Genomic DNA, 16,187 nt, shown 5'->3' on the forward strand with positions numbered 1-16,187 from the left:
CATTATTGCTATGTCATACATAATTATTACATGTATGTTCGTAGTAAAATATTAATGATATGTCATAGATTAGTATTAATGGCATGTTCAAAGTCACGATAGGTACAGGGCACGAGCAGGATATTAGGGTATTCAGCAAGGAACAGCACATTTGGGGCATTTCAAGGATGATGATTGTTTGTTATTTATATGCTTTCAGGATCAAGAAACCATTGAAATGACCCTCAGAGAATCTTACGGAGCCTTGACAAAAGGTGTTGACACTTTGGACTTTACAGGAACTGCCATTCCCTCTGAACTACTCGTGATTGGGGATAAAGCCTTCCCTGTCCTTGTGAGTAACTCTGGCCAAGTTCTGATTGCAGCGTCTCAGTACGGGAAGGGCCGGATTGTGGCCATCGCTCATGAGGTCTACTTCTATAGCCCAAAGTTCTCACAGTTCCTCCTCAATGCTGTCCAATGGCTGAAACCCTCAGCAGATGCTCTGGTTGGTGTCCAGTCTATATTTGCCTCCATGGTGAAGACCTTCTCTGATCATGGCATCAAGGTGCAGTCCACTGGTGGGTTTCTGGAGTCCTTTGGCGTGTATTGCATGGACGCTTATAATGGCGCTCAGAAGAAAGAGCTTATTGCATTTGTGAAGAAAGGAGGTGGTCTCCTCATCGCAGGTCAAGCCTGGAATTGGGCCTCCAAGCACGGCACAGAAAAGGTCTGCTTTGAATTTCCTGGAAATGAAGTGATCAATGTGTCTGGCATCTATTTCACATCCAACACTGGAGAGAGAGGAGCTTACTCAGTCTCCAAAGAAATTCCAATTAGTCCATTGCTTGTCGGGTGAGTGAAAGCAAGACCTTATACTTATACTTAAAACGTGGGGATTGACAATGGTATAAACCACTCAATCAAAAAGGCATTTTTTCTAGTCTATATAATATATAATATGGAAAAGGAACCTTCACATGAAACAAAGTAAATCAATATTGACCTGCTATGCACACTTGATTATAATGATGTCCATAATGATTGATGTGAGGCTGAGGTTTGAAAAGATAGTGGTAGAGGTGAGGAGGTGGCAGTGGAAAGGTGTCAATTAGTAGTCATTCAAGAACTGGGAGAGGGGTTTGAGATTCAAGAAGTCATCTAGCTGAAATGGGTCCAAGAAGGTCTCTTTGTTGGCCAAGGTTTGAGGTTGTTCACTGACCTCTGAGGCATCAACTTGAGGCAAGATAGGATACCGTAACTGCAAAGGGTGTAAGGCATTAAAGGAATCTGATAGCCATGTTTTGACCACTAGTTTTCACAGAGGGCTAGACTTCAATGGAGTCTTGAGTGTACATCTTTATTATGAGACCTAAAACCTAAGATTTCTCTATTCATCCTATTTCTGGATTTTGTTGATATTATTTCATAGCTTCTGCTTATGGCCATTTCTAGGTGAAAATAAAATTCTACTTATGGTGCCCTGAGGGCAGTGCCTTCCACTGTCCTTTGTCCGGGGTGGGGCAGTCAGCAGCAATCCCATGTCACCAAGCCCAATTTGAAACCAGTCCCACCACTGCTTGCTTGCCTGTACAGCAGAAGCTGGGTTGGGTCAGTGTGTTGACGGGGAGTTTTTCAAGTGGTGGTGTGGGTTGTTTGAATTACCTGCAAGGTCTACTGAGAGAGAGCTGAGAGAGACACACACAACACCAGTGAATGTGTTCAAACTCATCCTATGTTTAGGCCCGGGTCCTGCATCAGCACCATCAAAGCACTCCATCTAGGTCCTGTTCAAACCATTCCAAGCATCCACAGATGCCGTCCCTATTGTCTCCTGTCTACAGGATAAGAGGTTTTTTGAGTATTACCCTTGTAGAGGCATTCCAAATTAACAAATCCAATTTTACATTACTGTTGGTAATGCGCACTGAAGTGATCACATCTGGTAATCCTCCATATGGTTGCCACTAAAGCAAACTTGTCTAGTGTGCACAACACTAATAATGTTAGTTGCTCAGGATGACTTTTATTGAACATAAGTAACTCTTGTTAGTGAAAAGGTTGGATACTCTGTCCGAGATGAACCCCATAAATTCTTATAATTTCTGGTTGTTTGAGAAGCTCTGTATTCCTGCAGGCATCCCCTGATAAATCTAGATAATTGCCTGAGTTACCTGTAAATTGGGGAATCACAATGCTTGTAGTTAATATTCATGAGTAGCAAACAAGAGAGAGAGGAAAAGGTAGAGCTAATTCACTTTCCCTGTTACATATGTAAAGATCAATGGGAACCAGCTACAGAGTAGAAGCTCCATATGTGTGTTTGTAGATGGAAAAACATTAGTTTTAGTGCCTTCTGTTAATACCAAAATGAGTAAGTGCCTCCTGTTAATACCAACATGGTAGTAAGTTTAGGATTTTGTCTGAAGTTAGTTCTGTGAATTGGGCACGAGGTCATTTAGGGGGCATCCAGCAATGTAGGATGGCCTGGCCCTCACACAACCCATTCCATTTTGGTTACTATCAATGATAACAGTTCCTTTATCTAAATATTTATACATACTAAGATAAAACATATATTTTGGTTTTATAATCAAGCAATTACCTTCAAGCTTTTTTGGACATTTTGCTTTTTAATTGCAGACGGATAAAAGCCTGAAGCAGCGATTACTTAAAGAAATTAATTAATTAATTAATTAATTAATAATGGTGCATATTCCAAGACTTTGGCTTAGGAGGCTGCCACCCACTTATCCAATTGGCACTGCACATTTTCACCACTAGTATCACACACTTCCTGCGTGGGCAGTGCCCTAAGCTGGACTGCATTCACGCCACCTTCCTCAGAGGAGGACGAGGGTCACCTCCTGGGGAAAGCAGTGCAATTTACCCCATAATTCCCCATAGAAACGGTCCATAACTCATTCTATTAAAAGGGAATTCTGTCACATGCTCTCAGGTTCCTTGCAGGATTCTCTCTGATGTCTCCACCTCTATTGCCATCGTCCCTGCACATACATTATCTTTCCTTTTCCATTGTTTTTACCTTTCTTACCTCTGTTTTCTTTGATCTTTCCACCTCCTCCTCTTCCATCCCTTTTCTACCCCCTACCCTCTCACACAAACACTCTCCTTTCCCTTCCCTTCCCTTCTTATATTTTGTACTTCATTTTCACATTTTCAAAAGTCTAACTTTACTCTCAGTAACTTACCTTTGTGAATACAAAAAGTACTTGTTAGATTTGGGGGTCTCTTGTTGGCACATGTTTGTACTTGTGACACATAGGGACCCTCTCCACTAGTCAGGGTAAGGGGATACACTCCTAAAATAACCCCTACTCAAACCCTTGGTAGCTTGGCACGAGCAGACAGGCTTATCTCAGAGGCAGTGTGTAAAGCATTTGTGAACACTTACTGTAATCAAGTGACAACACTACAGATGGACACCACACAGGTTGTATATCTATAAAAATAAGTATCTTTTATATAGATTTACCACAAGACCTTAAACGACAAGCATAATCCACAATACTATTAGAAATAAAGAGTTCTTGTTAAAAGAAATGCTTAAATCAAAGTTCTGGGCGATTCGGTAGCCCTGTCCGGCTACAACGTTGCTGAAATAACACAGAGTCTAAATAATCCAGCAGACCACATTGGTACTGGCCCACTCAAGTGTCGACAGACTCAGTCACAGTACCTTTACTTGAGGCGTTTGTCACGGTGCAGAAAAGCACTGATCAGCAGTGGTAAAGTGCCCAGAGTCACAAAACCAACAAAAACAGATAAGACAAAATACAGGAGGAAGGTAACCAGTTCAAGGATGACCCTGCAAAAAGGGTCAAGTCCAGCAGTACTGAAGTTAGACTTCAGGCCTAAGTTAGACTTTTGGTCTAAATTCACATTTGTGAATCGGGCCCAAGGAGTGGTAAGTCTGAAAAATGCCCCACCATGAATAATCAATGTTCTGCGGAGGAAACAATTACTTCTTTTTTTTTTTAGCCACAGTGGTACTGGTCAATAAAGCCGTCAATCTGAGTCCCCAGCAGTCTCATGAGCGGTCACACAAGATCTTCTACCAGAACTTTGCTTTGGTTTCCTATAACCACTATAAAATTCTGGGTAGATGTGCTGGGCACTAAATCAAACAAAGAAAGATTGAGAATGGCAAGAGAGAGATTCATCTCCTGAAAATATGTACCTGCTCCACATGAAGAAGAGATTGCACTGGGAAAAATGCAAATAAAAATTGAGCGGGCGGGCGAGGGCAGCATTTATAGCAAGGGGAGGGACATTTTCACTTAAGATTCCTTGTGTGACTCCAGAGGAGAATTTCAAAGGGGAGAAGAAGGTGAAGAAATTAGAAGATGATTTATTCAAGGACTAGTGCCGACTAATCTGTGGAATACATTATCAACATGTATTTGTTGAGTGGCATGGAGTGCAGTGAGTGAGAATGGAGTGGCATGGAGTGACGTAGAGTGCAGCAGCATAGAGTGGAGTGGCATACAGTAGGATAGTGTGGAGTGGCCTAAAGTGGAGTGGCATGGAGTGGCGTAGAGTGCAGCAGCATAGAGTGGAGTGGCATACAGTAGGATAGTGTGGAGTGGAGTGGCCTAAAGTGGAGTTGCATGGAGTGGAATCATGTAGAGTGGAAGAGCTAAGACTGGGGGGTCATACAGTGAAATAGCAGAAAGTGGAGTGGCATAGACTGAAGTGGCATAGAGTTGATTTAGGTAGAGTAGAATAGCATGGATTGGCATAGATGGGAATATCATACTGTTGAGTGACGTAGACTGGGGTGCCATAGAGTGGAGTGGCATAGAGTGGAGTGGCTTAGAGTGTAATAGCATGGAGTGGGGTAGAGTGGAGAGCATTGAGTTGAGTTACATACAGTTTTGAGGTGTACAATGTTGTGGCACAGAGTGGCCTGGCGTGGCATAGTGTGGAATAGTGTAGAGTAGAGTGGTGTAGAGTGGGGTGATGCAGAGTTGAATACTGAACAGTGCAGTGGCATAGAGTGGAGTGGCAGAGAGTGGCGTTGCATAGAGTGGAGTGGCATTTAGTGAAATAGCATTGAGTCGAGTGGCATACAGTGCAATGGTATAGAGTGCAGTGGCATAGGGTGGAATGGCATAGAGTGGAGTAATGCAGAGTTCAGCGGGATAGAGTAGAGTGCCATTGAGTTGAGTGGTGTAGAGTAGAATAGCATGGCACTCTATGCTAATTGGCTTAAAATGGAGCTGAGTAGAGAGGAATAATGTAGAGTGGAGTGGCATACAGTGAATTGGTTCGGAGTGGAAAAGGGCTGCAGTAGAGTGGCATAGAATTGAATGGTGTAGAGTTGAATAGTGTAGAGTGGAGTGGCATAGGGTGGATCGGCATAGAGTGAAGCTGGGTAGAGTGAAATAACATAGTGTGGAATGGCGTGGAGCGGAATAGAGGAAAGCTGGGTAGGGTGGAATAGCATAGAGTGGAATGGTGTGGAGGGGAGTGGTACACAGTGAAATAGTGTAGATCGAGTGTCATGGTTTAGAGTGTTGTGGCATAGAGTGGAGTTGCGTAGAGTGGAATATCATACAGTGGAGTGGTGTAGAGTGGAGTGGCATAGAGTGGTGTAGAGTGCAATAGCATAGAATGAAGAGGTGTAGAGTGGTATAGAATCAAGTGGCATTGAGTGGAATAGTGTTGAGTGTAGTGGGGTAGAGTGGAATAGTGTAGAGTGGAGTGGCATAGAGAGGAGGGCCGTAGAGTGGAGGGACTTAGAGTGCAGCGGGATAGAACGAAGTGGCGTGGAGTGGAATAGCATAGAATAGAGTGGTATGGAAAGGCATAGAGTGGAGTTTTGTAGAGCGGAATACGGTAGAGTGTAGTAGCATACAGTGGAGTGCTGTAGTGTGGGGTAGTTCTACAGCAATATGGCATAGAACTGAGTGTTGTAGAGTTGAATAGCGTAAAGTTGAGTGTTGTAGAGTGGAATGGCATAGAGCGGAGTGAAATAAAGTGGAGCAGCATAGTGTGTAGTTGCATATAGTATAGGTAGCATTGAGTGGAATGGTGTGCAGTGGAGTGGCATAAGTGGAGTAGTGTAGAGTGGAGTGGTGTAGAGTAGAATAGTTTAGTTTGAACGTGCGTAGAGTGTTATAGCATAGACAGTCATGTCTCACAATGTTGTGGCATAGAGTGGAATATCATACAATGGAGTGACGTAGATTGGAATGGCGTAGAGTGGAATGGCATAGAGTGAAGTGGTGTTGAGCATAATACTGCAGAGTAGAGTGGCATAGAATAGAGTGGCGTAGAGTGGAGTGGTGTACAATAGAGTGACATAAAGCGCATTGGCACAGAGTGGAGTGGGGTAGAATGGAATAGCGTAGAGTGGAGTGGCGTATACTGGAGTAGGTTGAGTCCAATGGCATAGAGAGAAGTGGCGTAGAACAGAGTGGCATACTGTGGAATAAAATAGATTGGCGTAAAGTGGAGTAGTGTAGAGTGGAGGGGCGTTCAGTGGAGTAGCTTGGAGTGGCATACAGTGGAGTGGCGTGGAGTGGAATTGCATAAATTGGAATGTGATGTAGATTGGAGAAGCGAACAGTGGAGTGGTGTTCAAGTGGAATAGGATCTAGTGGAGTGATGGAGAGTGGAGAGGCATAGATTGTAATGGCGTAGAGTGGAATTGCATCAAGTGGAGAGGCTTAGCGGTGAGTGGCATAAAGTATATTGGGGTGGCATAGAGGGGAGAGGCGTAGAATAGGACAAAGTGAAGTGGCTTAGAGTGGAGTGGCATAAAGTTGAGTGTCATAGAGTGGAGTGGTATAGATTGTAACAACTTTGAGTAGAGTGGCATAGAGTTGAGTAGTGTAAAGTGGAATAACATAGAGTTGAATTGCATCGAGTGAAGAGGCATAGAGTGGAGTCGCGTGTAGCAGACTGGGGTAGAGTGAAATGGCATAGAGTGGAGTGAGATAGAGTAGAGTGACGTAGAGGTGAGTGTCATAGAGTGGAGTGTTGTAGAGTGAAATAGCACAGTATCGACTGGTGTAGAATAGAGTTTCGCAAAGTGGAAACGTGTAGAGTGGAATGGCATAGAGTAGAGTGGCATAGAATAAAATTACATTGAGTGGGGTGGCGTAGAGTGAAGTGGGATACAGTGAAGTGGCATAGAGTGGAGTGAAATAATTTAGGGTGAAACATGACTTAGGGTGAAACAACTTGGAGTGGAGTGGAGTGGAGTGGCATAAAGTTGAGTGGTGTAAAATTGAAAGGTGTAGATTGGAGTGGCATAGAATAGAATGGCATTGAGTGGAATGACGTAGAGTAGAATAGTGTAGAGTGATATTTCCTTGATTGAAGCTCCAGCGAAAAGTCTGGGTAGAGTTTTATACAATAGAGTAGCACAGTGGGCTGACGAAAATAAAGTATAAAACGTTTTCCAATACGGTTTCAGAAGTGGCATGGGGGCTGTTGAGCAGTGCCTGATTGCTAAAAAGTATACTGTGGCCAAACAGTCATCATGTATCTTGCCTTCATGGACCTGTCAATGGCATTTGACTGTTTCAACTGGGCAAACCTGTGGCATCTGCTTATTGAATTAAAGATGGATCCATCCATTGTATATCTACTGATTTCTCTTCATACAGGCACTAAGGCACGGGTGAGGTTTGGGAGCAAGGGAGAAGTTTCTTGTGAGTTTAGTATTGAAGGGAGGTCCTATAGGGGTGCATATTAGCTCCATTACTTTTTATCTTTAACATAATTGAGCTCAGTATAGAACTTACTAGGAGTACTCCTATGGTAACTCTGGTCTGCAGTACCTCCTTCTTGTGTTACTCTATGCAAATGAACCAGTTTTCATCATCCATACTCTCAAAGCCTTGCATCTTTTAAAACATGAGGTGTACAAAATTGCACAAACATTTTAACTATCACTGCCACTTTTTCTTATTTAGGAATTAACTTCAGCTCTTCGGTCTCATTGTCCCTCATATGTTGCACAGTGTAGTCCAACGTTTTCCAGAGCATTTGGGTCATTACTAAGTCACCAAAGGGGAGGCCTTTGAAACACTTATTGCAAATATACTCTGCAAAGTGCATTCCTATAGCGACTCATGGAGCAGGCGTTTGGGACCTGGGCAATCTCACAACCCTCAAGAGGGAGGAGAATAGGTTCTATAGGAGGTTATTATCAGCTCCTGTATCGACCTCCCAGTTTACAAGCCACAGTGAATTGGGCATAGATTATTTGAGCGACCATATTCACAGTCATCCGTCCCTCCTGCGGCTATCCATCTGGAGCTCGGAGATGCCATACTAACTAAAAATATAATTAATGACTGTCTGGCTTGTGATCAGGGCCTCTCCATCCCTTGGTTGGCTTACGTTAAAAAATCCCCGGAAGGAAGACGCCTAACCAATTTGTTTTTGGATAGAGGGCCACAGACTGTTGCTTGCAGGAAGCAAGTGAACCTTCCATTAATAGGTCCAAACAAACTATGATGCACTTTCTTATTTTCTGTGGCTTTTCTGTGTTATATACAAAAAGATTTCATATGCCTTTTATGATATATAGAAATATGTGGTCCTGTACACAGGCACCCCATGTATTATGTACTGGTGAAGAATTCTGTTGTTGTGTAGCTATGTTTCTTCAAGCTGCGGTATCCTCCAGAAAAACAATGTTAGAAGACTGATCTTACTAATTACTGATCACTTAAGTATTTTAAAGTTCATTTTCTATGCAACATGTAGATTTATTATGATATTGTCTGCTGTTAATCTTATTAGGTTTGATGTCTTTTAATATTTATTACTAGCTTATGTATTTTGGTGCTTTAGCCTAGTTGCACAGCGTCTTATGTATAAATTGTGTACCGTTATGGCTATTTCATGCCCAAATAAAGTTGATTTAAACAACAACAAAAAATATTGACTGGAGTGGCATAGAGTGGAGTGGCATAGAGTGGAGTGGCATAGAGTGGAGTGGCATAGAGTGGAGTGGCATAGAGTGGAGTGGCATAGATTGATGCAGAGGGAAATGTCGTAAAGTGGAATTGTGTAGAATGGACGGACATAGACTGGAGTAGCATACAGTAGAGTGGCGTAGGTTGGAGTGGCATAGATAGAAGAGCATAGATTGCATTGGCATAGAGTTAAGTGGCATAGTGTGGAGTGTCATAGGAGAGGTGTGGCCCAGCAGGTAGGGCTGGAATTTATTGATACCAGCATACATTGAATTAATGTAAACTGTTTATATAACACTTCTGTGTCATCGATCTTGACCAGTTCTTTCACTCTTTCTCTAATCACCGCACTTTCTTTTTTTTGCACGTTTTTAGTAACATTGCTCCTTTGTACCGTTAATGTATCAATATAGAAATGTATATAAATAACTTGTGCGATGGAGTGATTCATTAAACTCCCGCTGATCAACCAGGTTTTGTTTGTCAGGGTACTGCATTTTCCTTTTTAATGAAGTTATTGGTTGAATCTCTAGAACAGAATAATTGGAAGGCTCACTAACATAGAAAAAATATTGATTGTAAGAATATATTCAGTTGATCTTTGACTATTGGTTTGGGTCACTGTTTTTTGATACCATTAATTACCCAGGTCGACGAACCATATTGGGTTACCCCATTTCTATAATGGCCAGCAGCCAAAGCAGCTGACTCCGGAGTGCAGGGTTCACGGTCTGTTCCTCAGTGCCGGTGGCAGCTCAGCTTAGCATCATGTGAATGGGCAATAGCTCACTTAATTCCCTTGATGGTGCCCAGTGCCTTGAAACACTTAAAGGGGTGATATGTTTGTACTTTACAAGTTGGAATTATTATAGAGTGGAGTGACATAGAGCAGAGTAGCATAGAGTGGAATAGTTCAGAGTGGAGTGGCCTTGGTTGGCATAAAGTGGAATAGCTTACAGTGGAGTGGCATAGAGTGAATAGTGCAGAGTGGAGTGGAGTAGCATAGCATGGCGTAGAGGGAGTGGAGTGGCATAAAGTGGAATAGCTCGAGTGAAGTAGCATAGAGCAGTGTAGAGTGGAGTGGCATAGAGTGGAGTGGGGTGGCTTAGAATGGAGTTGCAAAGAGTCGAGTGGAATAGCATTGAGTAGAGTGGTGTAGAGTGGAGTGGTGTATAGTGGAGTGGCATAGAGTGGAATAACATGGAGTGGGGTAGAGTGTAGTGGCCTTTCGTCCAGTAGAGTGAAGTGGTCTGGAGGGCCATAAATTGGAGTGGCGTAGAGTGAAGTGGGATGTCGGAGAGTGGAGTGCCCTGTCACAGACTGGAGTAGTGCAGCGTGGACTGGAGTCGACTGACTTGGCGAGGAGTATCATATAGTGAAGTGGCACCACACAGGTCACTCTACTACAGATTACACTTGCTGCTTCTGTGATTCTCCTTTTGACAGACAGACAGACAGATTACTTTATTCGGTATGAAAACAATACCATACAAAGTGCATAAAAAGGATGTTTCTATCATAAAAAGTTACATAGAAGTTAAAAAACAATTATAAAAACCAATGTATTAAAAAGTCTTCCAGGCCTTAGCAAAGTCATATTTATAAATAATTTGTACAGTGCAAACAGAAATCCTGAGGAGTGTTGGATGTGACCGCCCATTCATTCGTCTAGCGGGGATCATCCATGGTTAATCTTCACCTCTCCTTTTGGCTAATTGTGCTAAAGACTAATTTTAAAGATTTAACCGTCTGATCGTACTTTTCACTTTTCGGCTCTGAAGCATTCTGATCACTTTGATGGCACAGCAACACTTTACCGGATTATAACACAAGGCAGGTAAGCAAAAACTCAAATAGAAGTTTAGATCCCTGCTCTTCCACAGTTTGTGCCAATTATATAAAGGGAATTAAACCAAACTAAATTAAGACTTTAGAGGACGACTGCACCCACAATTTATTGTGATTGGCGGGCTAGTCCTCTGAATGCATGCATTGTTCCTTAGGCAGCCTGAAGGCTATTTATGAAGCGTCCCAGCAGAGACGCGCTGCCGGCGTGCCACGCCCATGCCAGGTCACCAGCAGTCACCAGGATCCCTGCCTCTTGCATATTAATGGTAAGAACATGCAAGGCTGATCCGCTAGAGTTGGCAAACTATTGCTCCCCTTTCTTATGGAGCTCGTAGTCAATCAAACACAATAAGATGATGGACGGAGTGCTGAAACTTTTCAGACACTCACCCCCAGTCATAGATCTGGATTGAATTCATCATTGTTCTTCTGCTCACTAAGCTACCACAGTTTGCATCCAGCCACATACAAATCAGTCCCGACCCTGTTCATCATGAGAACAGTCCACCCGAATGGACAGGCCAGGTCCTACCTGGACCGGAAACAAGCATCCTGGGACCAGTTTCAGGAACCCACTTTCTTTTAGATCAGATCAGTCAATTTTACAGACCTCTTCTAGAACAGAAACAGCACTCATTGAGGCTCTAAATTCAATCAGACTTGCTCTGGATGTAGGTAACTCAGCTACGCTGATTTCACTAGACCTTTCTGCTACTTTCAACACCATTTCTCATGCAACCCTAATCCAAACGCCAGGGGAGATTAGCGGCGGGGGTAAAGCACTAAGATGACTGAAAAGCTTTCTGACTGATCAAACTCACTCATTACAGGTACATTTTTTCAACTCTAGACCTGTGGTATTAGACAAGAGGGTGCCACAGGGATCATCTTTGAGCCCCACCCTTTTTAATATATATGTGCCCCCCCCCCCCCTAACATGATGAGATCATGCAGCTTTTATGTCATTTAGTCTGTGGCCCAGCCCAGAATCCACCAAACTAAGATTCAGGGAATGTATGCATAAGATTGCCACCTGGATATCAGCTCACTACATCCAACTCACGCATAGTACTGTAAGGTATCAAATTAATCTTTACAATAAAGAAGACTTATTACTGAGGTTCAATTAAACATAATGTTTAATATAGAAATTACTTTGAAAAGGCATTAATTTGTTGCCCACAACCCTGGGAGCCTTTTCTGCTCAGCTACAATAGTTGTGAACCAAGACAACTTGCTGATGTCCTGCTGGGAGGTGTGAAGCACTGCCAGCAATTGGAACAAAAGGGACTATTGGTGAGAGGAGGTGTAACCTCCTCCAGCAGGATGGCCAGAGGGTGGTGACCACAGATTATGCAGCTTCAATGGGGCTATCACCTCTGAGAAGCAAATGCAAATCACACCTCAGCCTTTGTATATGATATTGATGATGATGATATATAGACAGGCTGGCATCTCCTCTAGAGGGGGAAAACCCATTACAGAACCAGTTTTCCAGAAGTGGTGGCTCATAACACTTGACTCACCTGCGGTGTGTTTCCATAGTTCTGACCCACGGAACAGGAGTCCCTTCCTTTTGGATTTTAGCACAGGTATGCACTGTGGGATAGTTAAGCGCCAATCGCAACAAAAAGTTTAAAAAATGTAGAGCTGCCCCGGAGCAATTATAGACCCAATGGCTAGAGAGTCCTCCCAACCCACAAGCTGAAGTTTGCCATAAACGTGGCATCTCCAGCTTCCAGCCTCAGAAGACTTCTGGACTTGAAAAGGACAGAAGAAGAAGAGCGCCTGCTGAACCAGTGGACCTCAGAAAGAAATGCTGCACCAGGGAAGGCAGCATCTGAACCAAGACTGAACTTCAGAGAGAAATGGGCTGCTCCTCGTATCGACTTAGTAGTCAGAAACCCCAAGGTCTGGACCGGCTCCCACTCATGTCAACGACAGACGATACTGCTGGCATCAGTGATCTTACTCCAGGTATTGCTCCTGTTCGCTTAGTGCAGGGTGGATGGTTAAGAGCCCTCATGGACTGGACCAAGACTACCTGAAGAGAGGTACAGATCCATATCTCACAGCTCACACTCATTTTCACCCTTTCAGCAATGCTTCCCTGTGACTTAAATGTGGTTATCCCTCCCCTCCCAGACATTATTTCTCAATCTCTAAAAGGGGTCCATCTCCCCTGTCATTTTTAAAATGTACATGGAGCCATTTTGGGCTTCACTCACAGATGACAGTGTCACAATTCACCAATATGATGATAATACACAACTATCAGCCTGATTCATCAAGCTAAATTGCACTTGCAAAGGGCAAGATTCTCAGAATCTTGCCTTTTGCGAGTGCAATTTTTGCATTTGGGATTCATCATCCCAAATGCAAAATTCGCTATTCAAGAATTCGCACATTTGCGAAGAATTGCATTTAAGGAATCTCTATTTGAGATTCCTTAAATGCAATACATGAATCATTTTAAAATTGCGAAATTGCAATTTTTGGCCGCTATTTACTGAGAGGTCAGACCTCGTGGTAAATAGCAAAAACTTGGAAAAATGCATTTGAATGCATTTTTCTAAGTTGCATGTTACAGACACACATGTCCTTTGGACATGTGTGTGCGCAACACCAATGTAGATTACATTTCAGGGGTGCTACAGGGTGTCCTTTGGACACCCCTGCACCCTTGAAATCGCATCCTTATTTGCGATTAGCAAATTGCTAATCGCAAATAAGGAATAACTCCCCATGCATTCCTATAAGCCTGTAGGCCCATAGGAATGAATGGGGAGTTATTCCTTATTTGCGATTAGCAATTTGCTAATCGCAAATAAGGAACATGTAGGAATCGCAATATTTTTTGCAATTCCTACATGAATCCCGTTTTGCAAGTCCTTAATAGCGATTCCTTATGATTCGCTATTAGGGGCTCGCAAAACGGGAGATTGATGAATCAGGCTGTATGTGAGAAAGTCTCTTTCTGCTTTAGAAGTGCAATGCCACAAACATGCTTAATGACATGAACCTTGATGACTTCAAGCCCTTATTGTCACTGAATTCCAAATCACTTGGATTCCCCTTAAACACCAATCTCAACCTCAAGGAACACATTGTGGAAAAAACAAAACAAACCAAGACTACCTGGTACCAGCTCTGTGTTGTAGAGAAATTTAAGCTTTTTATTACAGAGAGTTACTTAAGAACTGCTGTTCAAACACTCATGCTCTCACATCTGGATGGTTGTTACGCCTTGCTCATTGGCCTTTCAGATACCACACAGACATCCCTAAATACCATCCTTCACACTGCATGCAGCATTTGTCATCAAGGACCCAAGGAAATATAATTACATCACCCCCATCCTGATGGAACTCCATTGGCTCCCCTTGAGGGCATCCTATATACCCCAGCACATCTCACCCAGGACCGGAAGAAACAGGATCACATCACCCCCATCCTGATGGAACTCCATTGGCTGTGCTTGAGGGCATCCTATATACTTCAACACATCTCATCCAGGACCGGAAGAAACAGGATCACATCACCCCATCCTGATGGAACTCCATTGGCTCTGCTTGAGGGCATCCTATATACTTCAACACATCTCATCCAGGACCGGAAGAAACAGGATCACATCACCCCCATCCTGATGGAACTCCATTGGCTCCCCTTGTCAGCACTCACGGTCTTTGAAATCCTCTGCATTATTTACAAAACCATTACTAGAGGTCCCTGGAGTTAAAATTTAATCTTTACTAAAGCACATTGCAATGTTTTAGGCTTTTAAAACCATTACTAGAGGTCTCTGGAGTCAAACCTAAGTGTATCCTGTAATCTGGCTGCACTAACATTCGTGATCACGTGTGGCTCGACAGCTGTCCACCTCTACTCCTTCATTCTCAGGAAACCAGGACATCATTAACACCTCCAATGTCTTTTGTTGAAAGGAGAAACACTGGCAACATGTTGACTGCTCTTTGTTTCCAACAGGACAGATTGCAGAGAGGGTGCAACTTCAACAGAAATGGGCATCTTCACTTTCCCATGTCTATCAATTGTTGCTAATTTTTTATGTCCGAAGCAGGTACGCTGCCTCCTAAATGTATACTCTGCAATAAATGATTCTAAAAATATTACCTAATTCATGTCACTTGCATTGAGAAACAAACAACCTTCTGTATCTACAACAGTAGGATTTACTTGCAGTTAAATGTAGAAAGGGGTTTTGAAGTAACCACTACCAGATAGAATGATGTCCATGCAAACACTAATTGCGTAAAGCAGGGGAATGGCAGGAAAATGAGAGAGAAAAAGAAAACAGCATAGTGAACAGTGCACAGAACAGTTATTCATTTGTACCAATGGTTGCAGGTGGGGAATGCTAGCACTCATTTTTGGGGACTGACACGTATTTATCCTCATACGACTGACAAAAAAGCAAAGAGAGAAAAAACACACAGGAGGTAAAGAAGGAGGAATAGAAGGAAGGAAATATTGTGCTAAAGGAAGAAATTGGGTATCTGCAAGAGTGAGATAAAGAAGCAGGGAATGTCTTGTGATAGAATCAAGATGAAAACTCATTTGCAATCGGCACAACAACATTCGATAGGGCTGACAGCAGGTCCTGAGCAACGGTCTGAGCACCAGCACTTTTTCTTTAGGCAGGCTAAGAGGGATACACACTTTAGATAGCCCCTGCTCACCCCCTGGATAGCTTGGAATGAGTAGACAGATTTATCCCAATGGCAATGTGTAAAGTATTTGTACTCACAACACACAGTAATACAATGATAACACCACAAATGGACACCACACCAGTTTAGAAAAATAAAGTATCTTAATCTAAACTCAACAAGACAAAATTGACAAATATCCAACATACATGTAATTAGACTATGACTTTAAAAAGTTTTCAAACAACTTGGTCTATAGAAAACTAGGGATGCGTAATTTCTTACAAAGTACCTGTAGATGCATCAAAATTCACAAGGCCAAACAGCCGCAGAGAAAGGATGGTTCAAGAAACAAAGAGATGCATCGGTTCCTGAGACCATGGGGAGGCAATGCAACAGTTTTGCTGCACACAGGAGAAGTGATGCATCGTGTCCCGTGTGTATGAGGAAGTGATGTGTCGACTCCAAGACGGATCTGATCGACAGGTAATGCGTCGGAAAAAATGTGCTGCACAGGTACAATGCATGGAAATCCGGGATGCGTCGGCAATTGATGCGGTGGCGCTGAGTGACGCTGCGTTGGTTTTTTCAGCTGCGATCCCTCGAAGCGTCGTTGCTTGCAGCGGCAACAGGCACTGCATCAGCTTCGACAGTTGCGATGCTTGGAGATTCTTCTCGCACAGTGGTGCTCCGTTGGACAAACAGCCGCAAGAAGAGCGATGTGTCGATT

At 43.1% G+C, this 16,187-nt stretch overlaps 1 protein-coding gene across 1 annotated transcript in view; it reads left to right on the forward strand.

Moving 5' to 3' along the window:
- Nucleotides 1–204: 204 nt before the first annotated feature.
- LOC144774143 (TRPM8 channel-associated factor homolog) overlaps nucleotides 205–16,187 on the forward strand; it is a 63,465-nt gene continuing 47,482 nt past the window's right edge. Inside the window, exon 1 of the mRNA XM_078659162.1 lies at nucleotides 205–834. Coding sequence (XP_078515288.1) covers nucleotides 218–834 — 617 coding nt within the window. The 5' untranslated portion in view covers nucleotides 205–217. The remainder of the gene's footprint in view (nucleotides 835–16,187) is intronic.

The sequence above is a fragment of the Lissotriton helveticus genome, chromosome 8 (genome assembly GCF_964261635.1).
Source record: "Lissotriton helveticus chromosome 8, aLisHel1.1, whole genome shotgun sequence".
Taxonomy (NCBI): domain Eukaryota; kingdom Metazoa; phylum Chordata; class Amphibia; order Caudata; family Salamandridae; genus Lissotriton; species Lissotriton helveticus.